Genomic DNA, 17,880 nt, shown 5'->3' with positions numbered 1-17,880 from the left:
ACAGGTCAAGAGCTTTAGTTAATGTTCATCTCAAAAATCAGAATGGGGAGAAAATCTGAGAGATTTTAACTGTGGCATGGTTGTTGGTACCAGATGGGCTGGTTTGAGTATTTCAGAAACTGCTGATCTGGGACTTTCACACACATTAGTCTTTAAAGTTTGTACAAAATGGTGTGAAAAATGGAGGGTCCACAGGCTGAAACACCTCACTGACGAGAAAGATCAGAGGGGAATGACCAGACTGGTTTGAGCTGACAGGAAGTTGATAGTAACTCATATCAGTGCTCTTTACAACCGTGTTGAGCATAAAAGCAACACATAACACATCAAACCTTGAGGTGGGTGAGTGACAACAGCAAAAGCCCACATTGGGTTCCAATCCTGCCAGCCAAGAATAAGAATCTGAGGCTATCATGGGCACAGACTCACCCAAATTGGACAGCTGAGGACCAGAAAAAGACCAGGTGATTTTGTTTTCTAATCTTCAACTGTCTAGTTTTGGTGAGTCTGAGCCCATAATAGCCTCAGATTCCTGTTCTTGGCTGGCAGGATTGGAACCCAATGTGGTCTTCTGCTTGTACCAACAACCACGCCACAGTTAAAGTCACAGAGACCATATTTTTTCCCCATTTTGATGTTTAATGTGGAAAATTCACTGAAATTGACCTGTATCTGCATGATTTTACAGTGTCTTGCAAAAGTATTCATCCCCCTTGGTGTTTGTCCTGTTTTGTCACATTACTGACTGAAATTAAAATGGATTTTTGGGGGGTTGGCACCATTTGATTTACACAACATGCCTACCACTTGAAAGGTGCAAATTGTTGTTTTATTTTGACACAAACAATAATTAAGATGAAAAAACAGAAATCTGGAGTGTGCATAGGTATTCACCCCCAAAGTCAATAATTTGTAAAACCACCTTTTGCTGCAATTACAGCTGCAAGTCTCTTGGGGTATGTCTCTATTAGCTTAGCACATCTAGCCACTGGGATTTTTGCCCATTCCTCAAGGCAAAACTGATCCAACTCCTTTAAGTTAGACGGGTTGTGTTGGTGTACAGCAATCTTCAAGTTATGCCACAGATTCTCAATTGGATTGAGGTCTGGGCTTTGATTAGGCCATTCCAAGACATTTAAATGTTTCCCTTTAAACCACTTCAGTGTAGCTTTAGCAGTATGTTTAGGGTCATTGTCCTGCTGGAACATGAACCTTTGTCCCAGTCTCAAACCTCTGGCTGATTCAAACAAGTTTTCCTCCAGAATTCCCCTGTATTTAATGCCATCCATCTTTCCTTCAGTCGTGACCAGCTTTCCTGTTCCTGGAGATGAAAAACCATTGCTTAAACAAAAAATTAAGAAAACATGTTTGGAATTTGCCCAACAGCATGCGGCAGACTCCCCAAACACATGGAAGAATATTCTCTGGTCAAATAAGACTAAAATTGAACTTTTTGGCCATCATGGGAAATGCCATGTGTGGCGCAAACCCAACACCCTGAGAACACCATTCCTACAATGAAGCATGGTGGTGGCAGCATCTTGTGGGGATGTTTTTCATCTACAGGGACAGGAGAGTCCATTAGGACTGAAGGAAAGATAGATGGCACTAAACTCAGGGCAATTCTGGAGGAAAACCTGTTTGGGTCAGCCAGAGGTTTGAGACTGGGATGAAGGTTCACATTCCAGCAGGACAATGACCCTAAACATACTGCTAAAGCTACACTGGAGTGGTTTAAAGGGAAACATTTAAATGTCTTGGAAGGGCCTAATCAAAGCCCAGACCTCAATCCAATTGAGAATCTGTGGGATAAATTGAAGATTGCTGTACACCAATGCAACCCATCTAATTTGAAGGAGTTGGATCAGTTTTGCCTTGAGGAATGGGCAAAAATCCCAGTGACTAGACGTGCTAAGCTAATAGAGACTTACCCCAAGAGACTTGCAGCTGTAATTGCAGCAAAAGGTGGCTTTGCAAAGTATTGACTTTGGGGGTGAATACCTATGCACACTCCAGATGTCTGTTTTTTCATCTTAATTATTGTTTGTGTCAAAATAAATAAAAAAACCAAAAAAAAACCAATGTGCACCTTTAAAGTGGTAGACATGTTGTGTAAATCAAATGGTGCCAACCCCCCAAAAATCCATTTTAATTCCAGCTTGTAATGCGACAAAACAGGACAAACACCAAGGGGGATAAATACTTTTACAAGACACTGTATGCATTGTATTCCTGCTACATGACTGGCTGATTGAATAACTGTATTAATGAGCAGGTGTACAGATGTTCCTATCAAAGTGGACCATGAGTGTATGTTCTTCAGAAAAACATTTAGAAACATTTAGTTTTGGGGGGGGGGGGGGGTAAATACCCTTTTATGTAGAGAAGAGAGTGGTTAGAGATCTTATTCAAGGGCTCAGCAGTGGCTCTCTAACCTTCTGGTCATGGCCAGGACTCCAAACCTTGTATTAAATGGATTCACTACAGCCATTATAGCTGTTGTTTAATAGTTTAAAGTCGACTGGGTCTTTTGAATAGTGGTTTCATTTATGGTCTGCCAAGGCTCTGATTAAATGCTTGTATTTCTGCCTCAAACTGAAAGAGATACGACAGTTGCTTGCGTCTGTTTAGTTTTATACCACAGCACTGTTGAATTCTTGATTTTGATTGTTTATAAGGTGTTGATTGCTTTTCTTTAACAGCACTGCTCTGACAGTAGATCAGTACAGTCCAGTTGAATATAGCTGCCAATGGAGTGGTATATAAGTGAACTTGGAAGCTGAAATGTTGGCAAACTGCCAGTCTAAGAAGAAAAAAACTGTAGGGCATGTGTGCTGTTACAGTAAAATAATCACAGATAAAAGTTGTGTTTTATTCCTTACATAATGGCATATCCCATTCCTCTACAGTGCTTCCAGGGAAAATCCTGCCCTTACTGAGAAGAAGAAGTCCAGCATCTGGCAATTGTAAGCATTTCAACTCCAATGCATCTACACATCAACAACTTTATTTACATTTTTTTTTACACATATTTTAAATTACTCATGTCATTTCTCACTTGATGCGCTGGTGGTCCTCAGCATGTAGGCAAAACAATTATATCCTAACTGCTTCTCTCTTGACCTCAGCCCAGAGTTATCAAAAAGCAATATGTGAATTTTTCCTTGGACTGCTCCTGCTTGTGGTGCTCCTCAGTCCACTGTTGTTTTTATCCCCCGCTGGCCGAAAGGCCCAAAGTGGGATTATGTTGTGGCAATGTCCGTCCATCCGTCTGTCCCGGGAAGGGTGCTCACCTTCTGAAATCATCAACTCTCACAATTTTTGGAGGAATTTCATGAAACTTGGCAGGATTCTTTGTTATATATTGTAATTTCATTAAATTTGGTCACATTTTACCAGAGTTACAGCCCTTGATTAACAAAATTATACTTTGACAAGTTCATGAGAGTGTGTTTTCCTTCCGAAATCAACTCCTCTCACAATTTTTGGAGGAATTTCACCAAACTTGGCAAAAGGCCTTGTTATATGTCGGTAGTACGCATATTGTTATTTTGTTTAATTCGGTCGCATTTTAACAGAGTTGAGGTCTTTGATTAACAATTTTGTACTTTCACAATTTCATGAAGATGTGCTTGCCTTCTGACCTCAACTCCTCTCACAATTTTTGGACGAATTTCTTGAAGCTTGGCAAAAGGCCTTGTTATATGACGGTAATACGCATACTGCGATTTAATTTTGTTTGTGAAAATTTTACCAGTTTTGACCCTTGATTAAATAACTTGTACTTTGACAATTTCATGAGGGTGTACTTTCTTCTGAAATCAACTCCTCTCACAGTTTGTGGAGGAATTTCACCAAACTTGGCTTTGTTATATGACAGTTATACCCATACTGACATTTCGTTTAATTTGGGCAAATTTTACCAGAGTTATGCCCTTGATTATTAACAAACTTGTACTTTGGCAATTTCATCAAGGTGTTCTTGCTTTTTGAAATCAGCTTCCCTCACAATTTTTATCCCCCAATGTCCGTCCGTCTGTCCGTCCGTCCGTCTGTCCCAGGAAAGGTACTCACTAGGGTTGGGCGGTATCCAAATTTTGATACCTTTAAACCGTCTCTGTGTTTTCCCGGGGTATACGGTATTACCGAGAAAAAAATAATATTTTGTTTCGGCCTACTGTGTAACGTGCGCCTATGCCTCAAATGTACTATTTAAAAGCAGCATAGTGAATTGTGTGCATTGTGGTATGGATTAAGCAGCAAAGCGAATTTTGTGCATTGATGAATGGATTAAGAGATATTTCAAAGCATCACGCAACTCTTCCTTCATCTTGAAAATAGCATTCAACTGTCGTTTACACGTCTGTGTTGAAACGCCATTTGCAGCACTATTTCACCTACTCCATCAAAAAAAAGTACACGATGAGCAGGATCATACCCTTTCAAGCATGGGAAATAAAAAAAAAGAAAAAGAATCAACCAACACCCAAGTCCGTTTAGACTGCGCGATAAACCATATTCTTCAGCGCAAATGAGGCGAACCTAATTCAAATGCGCGATAGCTGCACAAGGCAAAATCATATGGGCCCACGTCATGCCATGGCGGGGAAATTAATAATCAAATGGCCTTACCTTGCTTAAAACGTTGTCTTGATCACATAACTCCTTACAATTATTCCACTTAAATCCATACGGTTTAACACACCCAACAAAGATAGCAAGCGCATTGCTAATTCCCACCAGAAACCTAACAGTTTACGCTACGATGTTTTCTTCCGTTTCTTCAGTAGATGACATTTCAAACGTTTATTACCCACATCCCAAATGTCATACGTTATATTATTTTACCTTGTTGTTACTCATGTAACCTACTCAAAACACAACTCATTGGAGAGATCTCGTGGAAGTGGAGTACCCCAGGCTATGGTGTGCCTTAGGGGACATATTAGATTTTTCGTTTGGTTTGAAACCAAAATACTGCCACACTGCCGATGTTGTATTTTTTTTTTTGCCACTAACTCGTTATCTTGACTTGCCATCTTTCAACCGCGGTCTCAGTCTCTTTTTTTTTTTTTTAGATAGGACAGTATAGAGAGACAGGAAATGAGCGGGGGAGAGAGAGAGACGGGATCGGGAAATAACCTCGGGTCGGAATCGAACCCGGGTCCCCGGATTTATGGTACGGTGCCTTAGCCATCTGAGCCATGACACCCCCGGGCTCAGTCTCTTGCGAAGCTTTCTGTCAGACTCCAAAATGTCACGCAGGGTTGCCATGGTAACGACATAAACAACCCTGCACGCGATGAAAACTTCTTTAGGAAATTGATAGAATTAGTGAAAATACGATCACACAGTTATTCGGGATGATCTTCAATTTATTATTTTATATTATGACCTCATGTACTCCATATTTATTTAGATATTATATATTTTTTTAAAATGACGGTAATGAGACCGATACCGTTGGTACTTTTGGATACCTCGGGATACCTTCTTACCGTAATACCGCCCAACCCTAGTACTCACCTTCTGAAATCAACTCCTCTTGCAATTTTTGGAGGAATTTCACAAAACTTTACAGGATTCTTTGTTATATGTTGTTAATACGCATATTGCAATTTCGTTCAATTCAGTCGCATTTTACCAGAGTTATGGCTTAGTTGCCAGCGGGGGATATTGTACTCTCAGAGCACTCTTGTTACAGTTGGATAAGTCAGATATTTCATCGCTTATACCTTCTGGAAACATATATTAGGGGAGATGATTATCTATTCTTAATGGCAATTTTAAATGAAAAGGCAGGCTACTACAATACCTGTTGTTTACACAGTGACTAGAAATGCAATAGTTCAACTGAGGGCAGAAATTATGATTGTTTTTGCCATTTATAAACAAACCATCACTGCTTACTTAACATCTTTTACCTAGCCTGGGCCTGCCCATCCTAAGCGTGACGCAACACGAGGGCCTGTTGCGAGCTTAGTCTGGCCAGGCAAGCTATCTACAGCTCTTCCAAGCTCCCGAAAAATCGGGAACCAATCAACTTTGAGCATCTCCAACGGCCCTGGGTAGAGGCGTGTTCAAGGCACTGACGTAGTAGAACTGCGACCGGAAGCCATAGATTGTTTACAGAATCTATGCCGGAAGCGCTTCATTCACGAATGCTGTATTGAAAGCATTCAATGGGAAGTTCTCATTGAAAACGGAGCAAAGAGCAGCCCTGGAGGTATTTATTGAAAGGAAGGACGTTTTCGCCTTGCTTCTGACCGGCTTCGGTAAGAGTTTAATAATAGGATGTCTAATCTACCAGTTAGCCCCGTCGCGTCACATACGTCAGAGGAAAGAGTGATGTGATTGGTTTAAGCTTCGTCACAGCCTTTTCTGGCTTCGACCAGTAGCAAACTGTGGCATTTCAGGGAGGTGGGTCAACCACGGGCTCTGGGAAACGGTTGGGCTTTATCTTGGCCAGACCAATAGCTCGTAGAGCTTTGAAGTTGCGTTAGCCAGACTATCTTTTACCAACCACAAGTCCACACTTGGTGGAGTCCAGAAAACAGCTTTAATACCACAATTTGTATGAAATTTATTCTGCTAACCCTGATTTTATGAATTTCTGCATCAATACACTATCTGCAGAGACTTGTTGCTGAGCCACTATTTGACTATTGGCTTTATTGTGTCTCCCCCTGGTGGTTTCCCCAATTTTTTTTTTTTGTTAAAATTTCACTGATTTGGATGGCAACACAAAGGGAGGTTCATTTTAATATTCGTAAAACCTCAGAAATTCATTACACAATAAATCAGGCTAAGAGGGTGTATGTATACTGCTGGAAAATTAAGGATATTAAATCCCTGAAAGTCATATTTACAAATATTACTTTATTCAGATATTCTTTATTCATATATCCTTGCAGTGACTCTTAAAAAATGTTTCTTTGGAGAGATAATGGTTCTTAACTTCCTTAATAGTTTCCGTGTCATGTAGGATTCTGCACAAGGTATCCTTAGATAGTTCTAGACAATTTTTCCCAAAAGAGTGTAGCAATTCCAACACTGCAGGTCTTCCAGGAACTGGCTGTGTCCATGTGGCAAGTGTGTGTGCCCTGCTCCCATTACCATCCCTGCATGTGTTCTCTGTGTGTGTGTGTGTGTGTGTGTCCCAGCTTCAGCCGGCTGTTCAGTTCCTCGTCCTCCAGCAGCAGTACAGTGAAGCCTCCTCCATCTAATGTTAAGTACAACCCACCCAGTGGTATGAGGAAGAGCAGCACCTTCTCGCAGTTCCCCACTGAGCGTTCCAAAGCCTTTGACTTCCTCAAAGATGAGTAAGGCCTCATTTAGCATCACTTTAGCTTCATCAACTCTGAAGCTCACTGTTGCTCAAACTGCATTTGCTTTTAAGCCTTGTATTCTGTTCAAGTCAGAGTGAGCCATCTGAATTTTTTGTCTCCTCTCTCTCAGAGTGGACTTGTGCACTTCTCCATCACGTAGGGAGCAGAAGAAGGCTCAGTACAGGCAGGTCAAAGCCCATGTACAGAAGGAGGACGGGCGGATGGCAGCTCACGGCTGGAGTCTACCCAGTAAATACAAGGCAAGATTTCAAGCTACACTAAAGTTTACAATTTTGATAGATCAAGCAATTTATTTGATAACAGCAGAAAGCTGGAGATAAGTGTGTTGTTTTTATGTCCTTTGCTTGGATTCATTTGGATTTGCATTCAGCACACTGCATGTTAGATAATTGTCATATTTTGAGGTCAGACTTGCAATAATGTTATACGATATAAAATGTTCTACCTAATTGTATACATCTTAGTGACCATTTCTAAAAATGTGTATGTGAAATTATTTCTTTGTGTTCCAGCAAACAATTTGCAAAATGTAAGCAAAATTTGTTTCACAGAAAGTCCTTCGATCTTGTAAATATGACCAAGCTCATCAGCTTTACTGAAAAAGACTATTGCATTAATTAGCATTTACATCAGACTGGCATGACTAAAGTCTCCCAAAAGGGAGTGGTGATTAGTGTAAAAGTGCATGAGTACAAAAAAGAGTAGTTATAAATTTAAGTGTGTACTTCACTCATAATGCAAGCTCAGATCCACTGAATATGATCAAATACAAACATTTTATAAGTACGGGGTGGACAAATCACTAGCCTGGGCACCCAGCACAAGCAGATTACATATCCAGGGTTTCAGTTTTTCATTTACAATTGCCCAGTGAACAAACAGGTTTAGTGGGCTGTCAATATGTTTTACTTTTTAATGTTTTTATGTCACTCATCCACCCACACACACACCCACCTCTCTTATCCCAGTCTCTACTCACTCCAACCCTTAAATGACAGGTATTCAAAAAGGTATTCCTAAACTCGTGGATAGTCTACTATAATCATGCGATTGGGGTGCTCTTGAAGGAGCAGCGATGGACGGGGGATTTCGGGCAGGGCTGGGGGCGAACATAGTATACTGTGCGTGCGTACTGTCCAGTGTGAAAAGCAGAGAAGAACACCGCTCGAGAAACGGCAGGATATGATTGCGGGCTAATGTGAATATTCTTAGCTTCAATCAGATATATGAAACACAATGTTATTAAGCTGTTGTGGTTATGAAATGATTCAGTGCCCTGTGCGTTTGATATGGTGTTCAGTGTGACTTGCTCTCCCCTCGTTTGTAACATGAATTGCGTGCCGCGCGTGCCTTGGTTGGGGTTACTTTACAGGGCTGGAAAAAGTTGGCTGTGTCTTACCTGGCTCAGCTGCCCCACTGCCTTTGCTAGTACCTGCTGCATCATCCGAATCTTTTTTAAAAATATTTGTGCAGTGAGCCCCTGAGTCTCTTGGTTTCTTCCTCTCTTTTTTCTTTTCTTTTCTTTTCTGTGCTCCTGACTTGTGCATGTTGGCAAATGGCACGCACGCTGATTGTCGAAGCGCTATGATCGAACGATGTCGTTTTTTTCCCCTTAATCAAAGAGTCAGACCAAACCATTTTTGCATTGGGGTGGTAGGGGGTTCTTGACACCTTTTTCAAAGACAATAAAGGCAAAAGATCTAGAAATCATTTATCAAATGCAAATATAGCACATTTCTCCCCCAAATCAACACATTTTGAAATGAAATAAAATAATTTAATCGCAACTTCATGAGAGCCCAGTTCTGGGCCCTCCCCATTCCTGGGCCCGGGACAACATACCCGTTTGTCCCCCCCTGTCGGCGGGCCTGCACACTGCACTACACCCTGAACTACACACTTGAACCAAAGATGTGGTCTGCCTGTTTATGTACTAGAGATACAAATTTGCGTTAATGGATAATAGACAATTTTTCCAGCCATGGACATGGAAACAGTGACTAAACTAAGCAAAATACTATACAGGGGTGGGTTTCCTAAAAGCATCGCAGCATCGTTAAATGGTACAGCGAGCAACACTCTCTTTCCTAGTTAAGACACCGTTAGTGTTAAGAGGCTTTTGGGAAACCTACCAGAGTGCAGCGGAAAAGTTTATATATATGTAATGGTGTAATAATATAGAATTGTGTTGTAACACCACAAGCAGTCGCCTCACATTTAAACACTTCATTAAGTGAAAATACATGACCATCACAGCTCATTGCTGATCTGTAATCCAAAGTCACCTGTACCAGGGATTCAAGTATTCACTTATTTTCTATTATCTGTATTAATTCATAGAATTAGCTTGTTGTACTTTTTACTTAAATTACATTAGTTCTAGCTTTTTAGCCTGAACTTCTGCTAAGCACAGCATGGGACTGGGCAAGCACACTGGAGCTGTCGAATTTATAATTGATCCACTCCTGAGGTAATATCCTTGCACTATTTTGTATTCACAGGAAGCAAATGGTCGGCAAGCAGAGAACAAGATGAACTTGCCTGTACCTGTGTACCTGAGACCACTGGATCAGAAAGATCCTTCCATGAAAGTTAGTGCTTTGGGATTTATTAATGTGACCAATTTAGTATAGTTCATTATGCTATATATGCTACACAGCCTCTAATCCTGTACACGCTTCCATTTTCAATGCATCCTGTCTAGATTTTCAGTGAGCATGAAGCTGAAATGTGTTTGTTCTTTCTTTAGCTGTGGTGTGCAGCCGGTGTGAACCTGTCAGGCGGAAAGCCACATGACACAGGCTCACGTGTGTGTATTAATGACTCTGGAGCTGAGGGAGAGACCTCCAGTCCGATGAAAGGCTCTCAGAGCAGCTTGGACCAGCAAGAACAGGAGCACAAGGTGAAAAGCTTAATCAGTACAAGCTCCAGAGTTTTTTAACCCTTGTGTGGTGTTCATATTTTTGTTACTCAGATGGTGTTCGTGGGTCTGGTGGATCAGCTGCATTTTGGTGTTTTAAATTCAACACAAACAATTTTACATGAAATACTTAGCAGGTGTTTACTTCACCCCAATTACAAGCAATATACGAGCAGCATATATGGTTAAAAAAAAATTAAAACGGGTCCCACAGACCTTTAAACATCCTTTTTCAGTATATTTTGCAAATTTTAGGTTTATTTCTATGAAAACAAGGCAGGTAAAGATTCACCCAATTCATGATTTGATTAAATTCACAATATTAGTTTAACAATTCGATTTCTGATGCTATTTATTATATTAAAAATTAACGAAGAAAGTTCATCTCATCTCATTATCTCTAGCCGCTTTATCCTGTTCTACAGGGTCTCAGGCAAGCTGGAGCCTATCCCAGCTGACTACGGGCGAAAGGCGGGGTACACCCTGGACAAGTCGCCAGGTCATCACAGGGCTGACACATAGACACAGACAACCATTCACACTCACATTCACACCTACAGTCAATTTAGAGTCACCAGTTAACCTAACCTGCATGTCTTTGGACTGTGGAGGAAACCGGAGCACCCGGAGGAAACCCACGCGGACACGGGGAGAACATGCAAACTCCGCACAGAAAGGCCCTCGCCGGCCACGGGGCTCAAACCCGGACCTTCTTGCTGTGAGGTGACAGCGCTAACCACTACACCACCGTGCCGCCCCCACGAAGAAAATTTTATGACCAAAAAATTGTAACATGTATTTTCTTATTCTTTATCAATTTAAATATTCCTTTGGGTAAGTGAAAAGAAGCCCTTTGTTTCATTCCCTTAATAAACAACAATAATTATTTATCCACATTTTTAAAGCTTGGTGTAAAATATAATAGCCTATTAACTAAAATGTTCCTTTTATTCAAAATGAAAAACGTTAAGAACAAATAGGCCTTTTCTTAATAAACATTTACCTTTGCCTTCATTTTTTTTCTCTTTTCTTTGCATTTCAGCAGTCTGTAAAAATGTACAGAACAAATCTTTCCCATTTTAGATTTTTCTTGTGCATTATTGCTCCCTCTGCTGTTTAAACAACCCAATTACAGCTAGGAAAAACTAAGAGATTATGCAGTCTGACAATAATCGCTATTCATTTATTTCATCGATTCAAATCGTCATCAATTTGGATGGTGATTTATCGTTGCGCGATATATCATCACATGCCTATCCATCCATCCATTATCTGTAGCCGCTTTATCCTGTTCTACAGGGTCGCAGGCAAGCTGGAGCCTATCCCAGCTGACTACGGGCGAAAGGCGGGGTACACCCTGGACAAGTCGCCAGGTCATCACAGGGCTGACACATAGACACAGACAACCATTCACACTCACATTCACACCTACGGTCAATTTAGAGTCACCAGTTAACCTAACCTGCATGTCTTTGGACTGTGGGGGAAACTGGAGCACCCGGAGGAAACCCATACAGACACGGGGAGAACATGCAAACTCCGCACAGAAAGGCCCATTACATGCCTAATGAAAACAAATTATGCAGATACTATAAAAAGGGATCAAAATCATTCTAGCTAAACACAAACATCTTAATTGGATTTATGGATTTGTCGATATGCATCAGAGCATTTTTATCTGACTTGTGTGTCTTTTGTGTATTTTATAATTCTAATTATGTTTAATTTTGGTAGTTACTTTTAGATGCATTTACTCAATTAGTGTAACAACTCTGAACAGAAATCTCATGCAATTCTGTGTACGTAATGTGTATGTGCGTATGTGTGTCAGGAGCAGGAACAAGAAGTGGCACAGGTGGACATGTCCAGCCATGTTTGGATCTGCACCAGCACACAGTCTTCCACTAAAGTCATTATCTTGGACACCACACAGCCCTCTGAGCTGCTGGATAGCTTCTACGTGTGCAACTCACACGTGCTATGTATCGCCAGCGTGCCAGGTCAGATCACACACAGCCCTAAGTGGAGCTTATCTGACAATCTGAAAGCATCTTCGCTTACATTGTATCTTTACATGCCGTGCTTCATAACAAGGGACAGTGGTACAGGAAGGACAGTTACAGAGAGTCTTGAGAGTTCTTATTTATGCCTTAGGTGTCTTGGAGACAGACTACCCTGCTGGAGAAGAAGTGCCTCAGGACTCAGAAGCGAGGCTTGAAGGTTCATTGACAGGCAGTTTGGCCAGTAACAGCTCACATGGGAGTGAGGGAGCACTGAGTGGCATCTCAGCAGTTGGTTGTACAGCAGAAGGAGCGGGGTCTGGTGTTCAGACAGGCAGCTCAGGAACCAATGAGCTTCTGGCAGAGCTCAGTCCTGTAAAAGGTAGAGGTAAGAACTAGTCATAATAATCGGGATGAACAAGGGTTTAATTGGATGGGAGCTCAAGCAGGTTGAGCTCAGAGAAAGGAAAATTATACCATGTCGTAAAGGTGATAATTATAATGATAATGAAAACTTAAAGGAACAGTCCACCGTACTTCCATAGTGAAATATGCTCTTATCTGAATTGAGACGAGCTGCTCCGTACCTCTCCGAGCTTTGCGCGACCTCCCAGTCAGTCAGACGCAGTCAGACGCGCTGTCACTCCTGTTAGCAATGTAGCTAGGCTCAGTATGGCCAATGGTATTTTTTGGGGCTGTAGTTAGATGCGACCAAACTCTTCCACGTTTTTCCTGTTTACATAGGTTTATATGACCAGTGATATGAAACAAGTTCAGTTACACAAATTGAAACGTAGCGATTTTCTATGCTATGGAAAGTCCGCACTATAATGACAGGCGTACTAACACCTTCTGCGCGCTTCGACAGCGCATTGATACGGAGCTCAGATATCAATGCGCTGCCGAAGCGCAGAAGGTGTTAGTACGCCTGTCATTATAGTGCGGACTTTCCATAGCATAGAAAATCACTACGTTTCAATTTGTGTAACTGAACTTGTTTCATATCACTGGTCATATAAACCTATGTAAACAGGAAAAACGTGGAAGAGTTTGGTAGCATCTAACTACAGCCCCAAAAAATACCATTGGCCATACTGAGCCTAGCTACATTGCTAACAGGAGTGACAGCGCGTCTGACTGCGTCTGACTGACTGGGAGGTTGCGCAAAGCTCGGAGAGGTACGGAGCAGCTCGTCTCAATTCAGATAAGAGCATATTTCATTATGGAAGTACGGTGGACTGTTCCTTTAAGATCCAGCCACATAGTTGTCGTTACTTAGAGTAAGCCCTTAACACAGAAATAAATATATTGAAATTTAAAAAAAAGTAACTTCAGATAATCAGGACTGGTGTATTCATAAGTGATTATGACAGCACAAAAATGTGTGAATAAGCATTTATTTATTTATTTCCTTTGCAAGTTCATCATCATCATCATCAGTTCCAATACCAAACAACAAAAATCTAAAATCTAGGCAGGAATAAGATTCGAATCTAGATTATGAATTGAATCAATCATATTGTATGCGATAATAACAGAGTTGAAAGAAGATCACAGAGAACTACAATCTACAATTTTAGCCAAGGTCATTATAAAACAGAATATGTTCGGAATTATGTACATGTATTAGCACAGAAATTCAATGTAAATCCTGAAAAAAAGCATATGTTCATGACATTTGTAAAACTCTTTCTTAGGTTCCGTTAAAGCGAGACGGCCTTTCGATTTCATAAAATCGGTGAAATTTGGCCATTGTGATACATGTTTATTTCTGTAATATCTTTTTAAGAAAACAGGCCATTCTGTGGCTGGGAAGTTCTTTAATTTGAGGGGATTCCCGAGCAAATAATGTGCATGAAATTGCTCGCTTCGCACAGTCAAGCAGACAGAGGAAGTCCGTGCATGCATGCACACTCTTACCTGAGCTGTCGTCATCATCATCATCATCATCATCATCTTCACCTTTTGGGTTTTACAGTAGCTGGCATCCAGTGTTGCATTACTGCCATCTACAGGTTTACCTTTGACCGTGCACTGACAGTTACATCATTCAGTCGCTAAACGAACAGCTGATCACACCGAGGTGCTCGCTGACCGCTGATATTTATTAGTATGGTCCCGTGTTTCCTTTCCTTCGCAACATAATGGCTTTTCTTCTCGCTTTCCGTTACAGTCTTCTACGTTTCATGCGCGCACTCACGTCCGCCATTGTTCTCTCCTGTTTCAAATTTGTATCCCACAATGCGTTGCGCAAATGGGGAAACCCCACCACGTGATGTATGACATAGTATTTTGACGTGAGGCAAGGAAAAAATGGCAGAGAATTTAGGGCCACGGGACTCAATTAATTGTTCTTTTAGGGAAAAAAAGTAATAAAATCGGAAGTCTATGATTCGAATTCAGTAGCTTTCGGTCCACTAAAAAAAATAATTGGGTGTCAGGGGAAATTCTTTTTATGGTCTAAATTTGAGAAATGTGAAAGGCAGTATAGCTTTAAACTGAAGGCAGAGCCTCTTGCTTAGTTCTCTTTAGTAATTTGATGCTTGGTGTAATTTTTGTGTTCATGGTCAATGATAAATGGTACACTAAAGCTACACTGTGTACAGTGGAATTGTCTAGGGAACCTAGTCCCAACGAAGATGGCGTTCCCACAGCAGAGGAAGCCACTGAGGCTACTGAGGAAGAGGAGGAGGCACCAGGTACAGAGACCAGTCAGCCTGGCATTTACACTGAACACGTATTCACAGATCCACTGGGAGCACAGTCCACTGAGAGCACTACAGCCACAGACAATGTGAGGTGAGTACAGAGACAATGAAAGGTTTGCTATCAATCTTCCATTCTGTGCTTGACACAGTCTGTATATATAAATATCTCTCTGCATTCATGGCATTCATTTCACTTCTGGTCTGAATACAGATCCAGTTTGTAGCGAGTGGATTGCACCATAGAGGTTTATCACTTTTTTCCTAGACTACTTCACTGTCCATAGAGCTACCTTCAATCAAACAGAGTGTCTCCAAAATAACTGGTTCCCCAAACTAAACCCCTTTCGAACAATACGTATATGACACTCTGCTTCAACAAGGTTTCTGATACACAGGGGCTTAGCCAGGATTGGGAAGGTTGGGCGTGTTTTTCTGAAAGTGAGAGGGGGCAAATTTTGAAAATTAAATCTTTTCTGGTGCAATCTGGTGACTTCTGGAGCTGCAGTTGAGCCTTTAAAAGAAATGAAAGAAAGCATTAATTTTAAGTGTGAATTACATTTTATTAGGCATTTAACACAAATTTTATTTACTAACTTAATAAAATGTTATAAAGTTTAAATTTAGTTTCTTATTCGTTAACCAGACCTTTACAAATCACTGTAATTATCAATGAAATCTTCTACAGATTCCTGCAATATAAGCAGAAACCTTAAATTATAATTTCTAGTGCACTTAGGACAAAAAACAAAATACAGATTGCTGCAATCAAGTCCTATTACAGAGAATACATTTTTACTATATACAATAAAGCTAGGGCGGCACGGTGGTGTAGTGGTTAGCACTGTCGCCTCACAGCAAGAAGGTCCTGAGTTCCAGCCCAGCGGCCCGCGAGGGCCTTTCTGTGTGGAGTTTGCATGTTGTCCGCGTGGGTTACCTCCGGGTGCTCCGGTTTCCCCCAAAGGCATGCAGGTTAGGCTAATTGGTGGATCTAAATTGACCGTAGGTGTGAATGGTTGTCTGTGTCTATGTGTCAGTCCTGTGATGACCTGGCGACTTGTCCAGGGTGTACCCCGCCTTTCGCCCGTAGTCAGCTGGGATAGGCTCCAGCTTGCCTGCGACCCTGTAGGACAGGATGAGCGGCTACAGATAATGGATGGATGGACAACAAAGATAACAAATAAGATTCAGCCAACTTTGATTAATATTATGAAATGTATGCAACTGAAAATAGATACCTTTAACAAGTTTTGATTTTACAAAATATACATAATGCAAATGTTACATCACAAAATGTTAGGAATCATGTGGAATAAACAGGAGTTAAAAATAAGTGAAATTAAGTTACAAATGAAAGAAAGTTTTCCTGTAGTTAATAGTTAAAGAGTGAAAGTGATTATCATGCGGTTACCATGGGAACAGTCTTTTCTGAATGCAGAAGTGGGCTCTCAGTGCGCTGAGTCCGGTGTGACTGAGGAAGGTGACAAGTTTGATGTTTCATCTAATTTAGGTCATTTAAAAACTATAATATTATTTGGCAGTGGGCACAGAGGAAAGTGTAAAAGTATAAAGTTTCTGTCAATATGTTTATCAGGCTTGTATGAGAAACTCAAAGATATTTATCTAAATACATGACCTACTCATTCTAAACCTGCCAAGTGTCAGAATGCAGGCACTTACGGATGTATGTGCAGATGAAGGCGGGAAGCCTTCGTGTCAACAAAGACAAAACGAGAGACGGGAATCGTGGTCGGTAAACTAGCGAGGGTCAGGCGATCGGCAAACAACGTAGAAGAGAGAAGACAAAAGGGCGAAAACGTGAAAGGGAGTGCAAAGAGTCAGAAATCAAGAGACAGTCAGAAATAACAAGGCTTGGTATGGACTGACAGAGCAGAACAATACTTCGCACTGAAGTGGTGTGCGAGAGTGGCTTAAGTAGGGAGAGCGGTGATTAGGAGAATGCATGTCAGCTGTACTCAGTAATCGGGAGACAGCAGGCGCTGTGAACCTTGGGGATTGTAGGTGGATTGTAGGTGTCCATGTTTGTAGTCAGAGCTCTCTCTGCAGGTTTACTGACACCGAGCTTCGCCGGAGAAGCTCTCAAAACTCGCAGTATTTTGGTTCCATTCAAGCCTTGTTTCGAAGTCTGACCAATAAGAATACTACATTTTTGGCTGTAAATTTGATTTTCTCGATTTAAAGTGCATATCCTGGACCAAATTCGGTTTTTTTTTTATGAAAGAATGTCCCTTTACACACTCATCCAGAAGGGTAATTTTGCACAAGGCCATCTGTCTACAGCAGAAAAAAATAAAATAACAAAATGCGTCTGGAAAAATCCCAAGGGAGTTTGGAGCCAGATTCGTGACGTCACGTGCGGAAGCGCCAGCAGGCTGCGTGAGCTTGCACGGTTTCAGTCCACAGCCTGTGTAGACCAAGTTTAGCAGCTAGTGATTTTGCATTGAAATGTGGAATTGTCACCTGAGCGCAATGTGGGAAACGATGAGTACTAATCCCATCAAGACTGGTGTTGCTACACCCTCCTACGATACATCTGTTAACCATTTTAATAATTACGTGATAACGTTGAAGAAATTTGCAGAAAACCACCAGGTCATTTTCTCATAAACAAACCAGCGCTGACGTAGGATTCAGAGGGAGGCGTCCCACACGTGACGTCACGAAAATCAATGTTTGCCGGGAAATCCAAATGCCAAGTTTTTTCAGAGGCGGACCAGTTCGCCTCAAATGGCTTGATTTCAACTGAATTTTTCTGGTATTGCGCAAGGTAAAAAAATTGCACAAAATGCAAAATGTGACAGATATTTGACCAAAGTTTAATATGAAATAGGAGAATTGCGTTGCTCTTGCTCCTGAATTTACCCGTGGTATGCACTTTAACTTCC

The 17,880-nt window shown here is 41.2% G+C and overlaps 1 protein-coding gene across 3 annotated transcripts in view; it reads left to right on the top strand.

The window, feature by feature from the left end:
* Positions 1-17,880, top strand: part of spag9a (sperm associated antigen 9a) — a 180,369-nt gene that overhangs the window by 131,999 nt on the left and 30,490 nt on the right. For 2 of the 3 annotated variants that reach the window (XM_060901601.1, XM_060901599.1), the window contains exons 13-20: positions 2,910-2,966; positions 7,164-7,322; positions 7,459-7,588; positions 9,851-9,940; positions 10,099-10,251; positions 12,101-12,269; positions 12,424-12,657; positions 14,876-15,068. In XM_060901601.1, coding sequence (XP_060757584.1) covers positions 2,910-2,966; positions 7,164-7,322; positions 7,459-7,588; positions 9,851-9,940; positions 10,099-10,251; positions 12,101-12,269; positions 12,424-12,657; positions 14,876-15,068 — 1,185 coding nt within the window. The remainder of the gene's footprint in view (positions 1-2,909; positions 2,967-7,163; positions 7,323-7,458; positions 7,589-9,850; positions 9,941-10,098; positions 10,252-12,100; positions 12,270-12,423; positions 12,658-14,875; positions 15,069-17,880) is intronic. The other variant, XM_060901600.1, reaches the window with a different exon arrangement.

Source organism: Neoarius graeffei, chromosome 20, assembly GCF_027579695.1.
Source record: "Neoarius graeffei isolate fNeoGra1 chromosome 20, fNeoGra1.pri, whole genome shotgun sequence".
Classification (NCBI taxonomy): Eukaryota; Metazoa; Chordata; class Actinopteri; order Siluriformes; family Ariidae; genus Neoarius; species Neoarius graeffei.
Note: the sequence above shows the minus strand (reverse complement) of the source record. Positions and strands in the feature narration are given on the sequence as shown.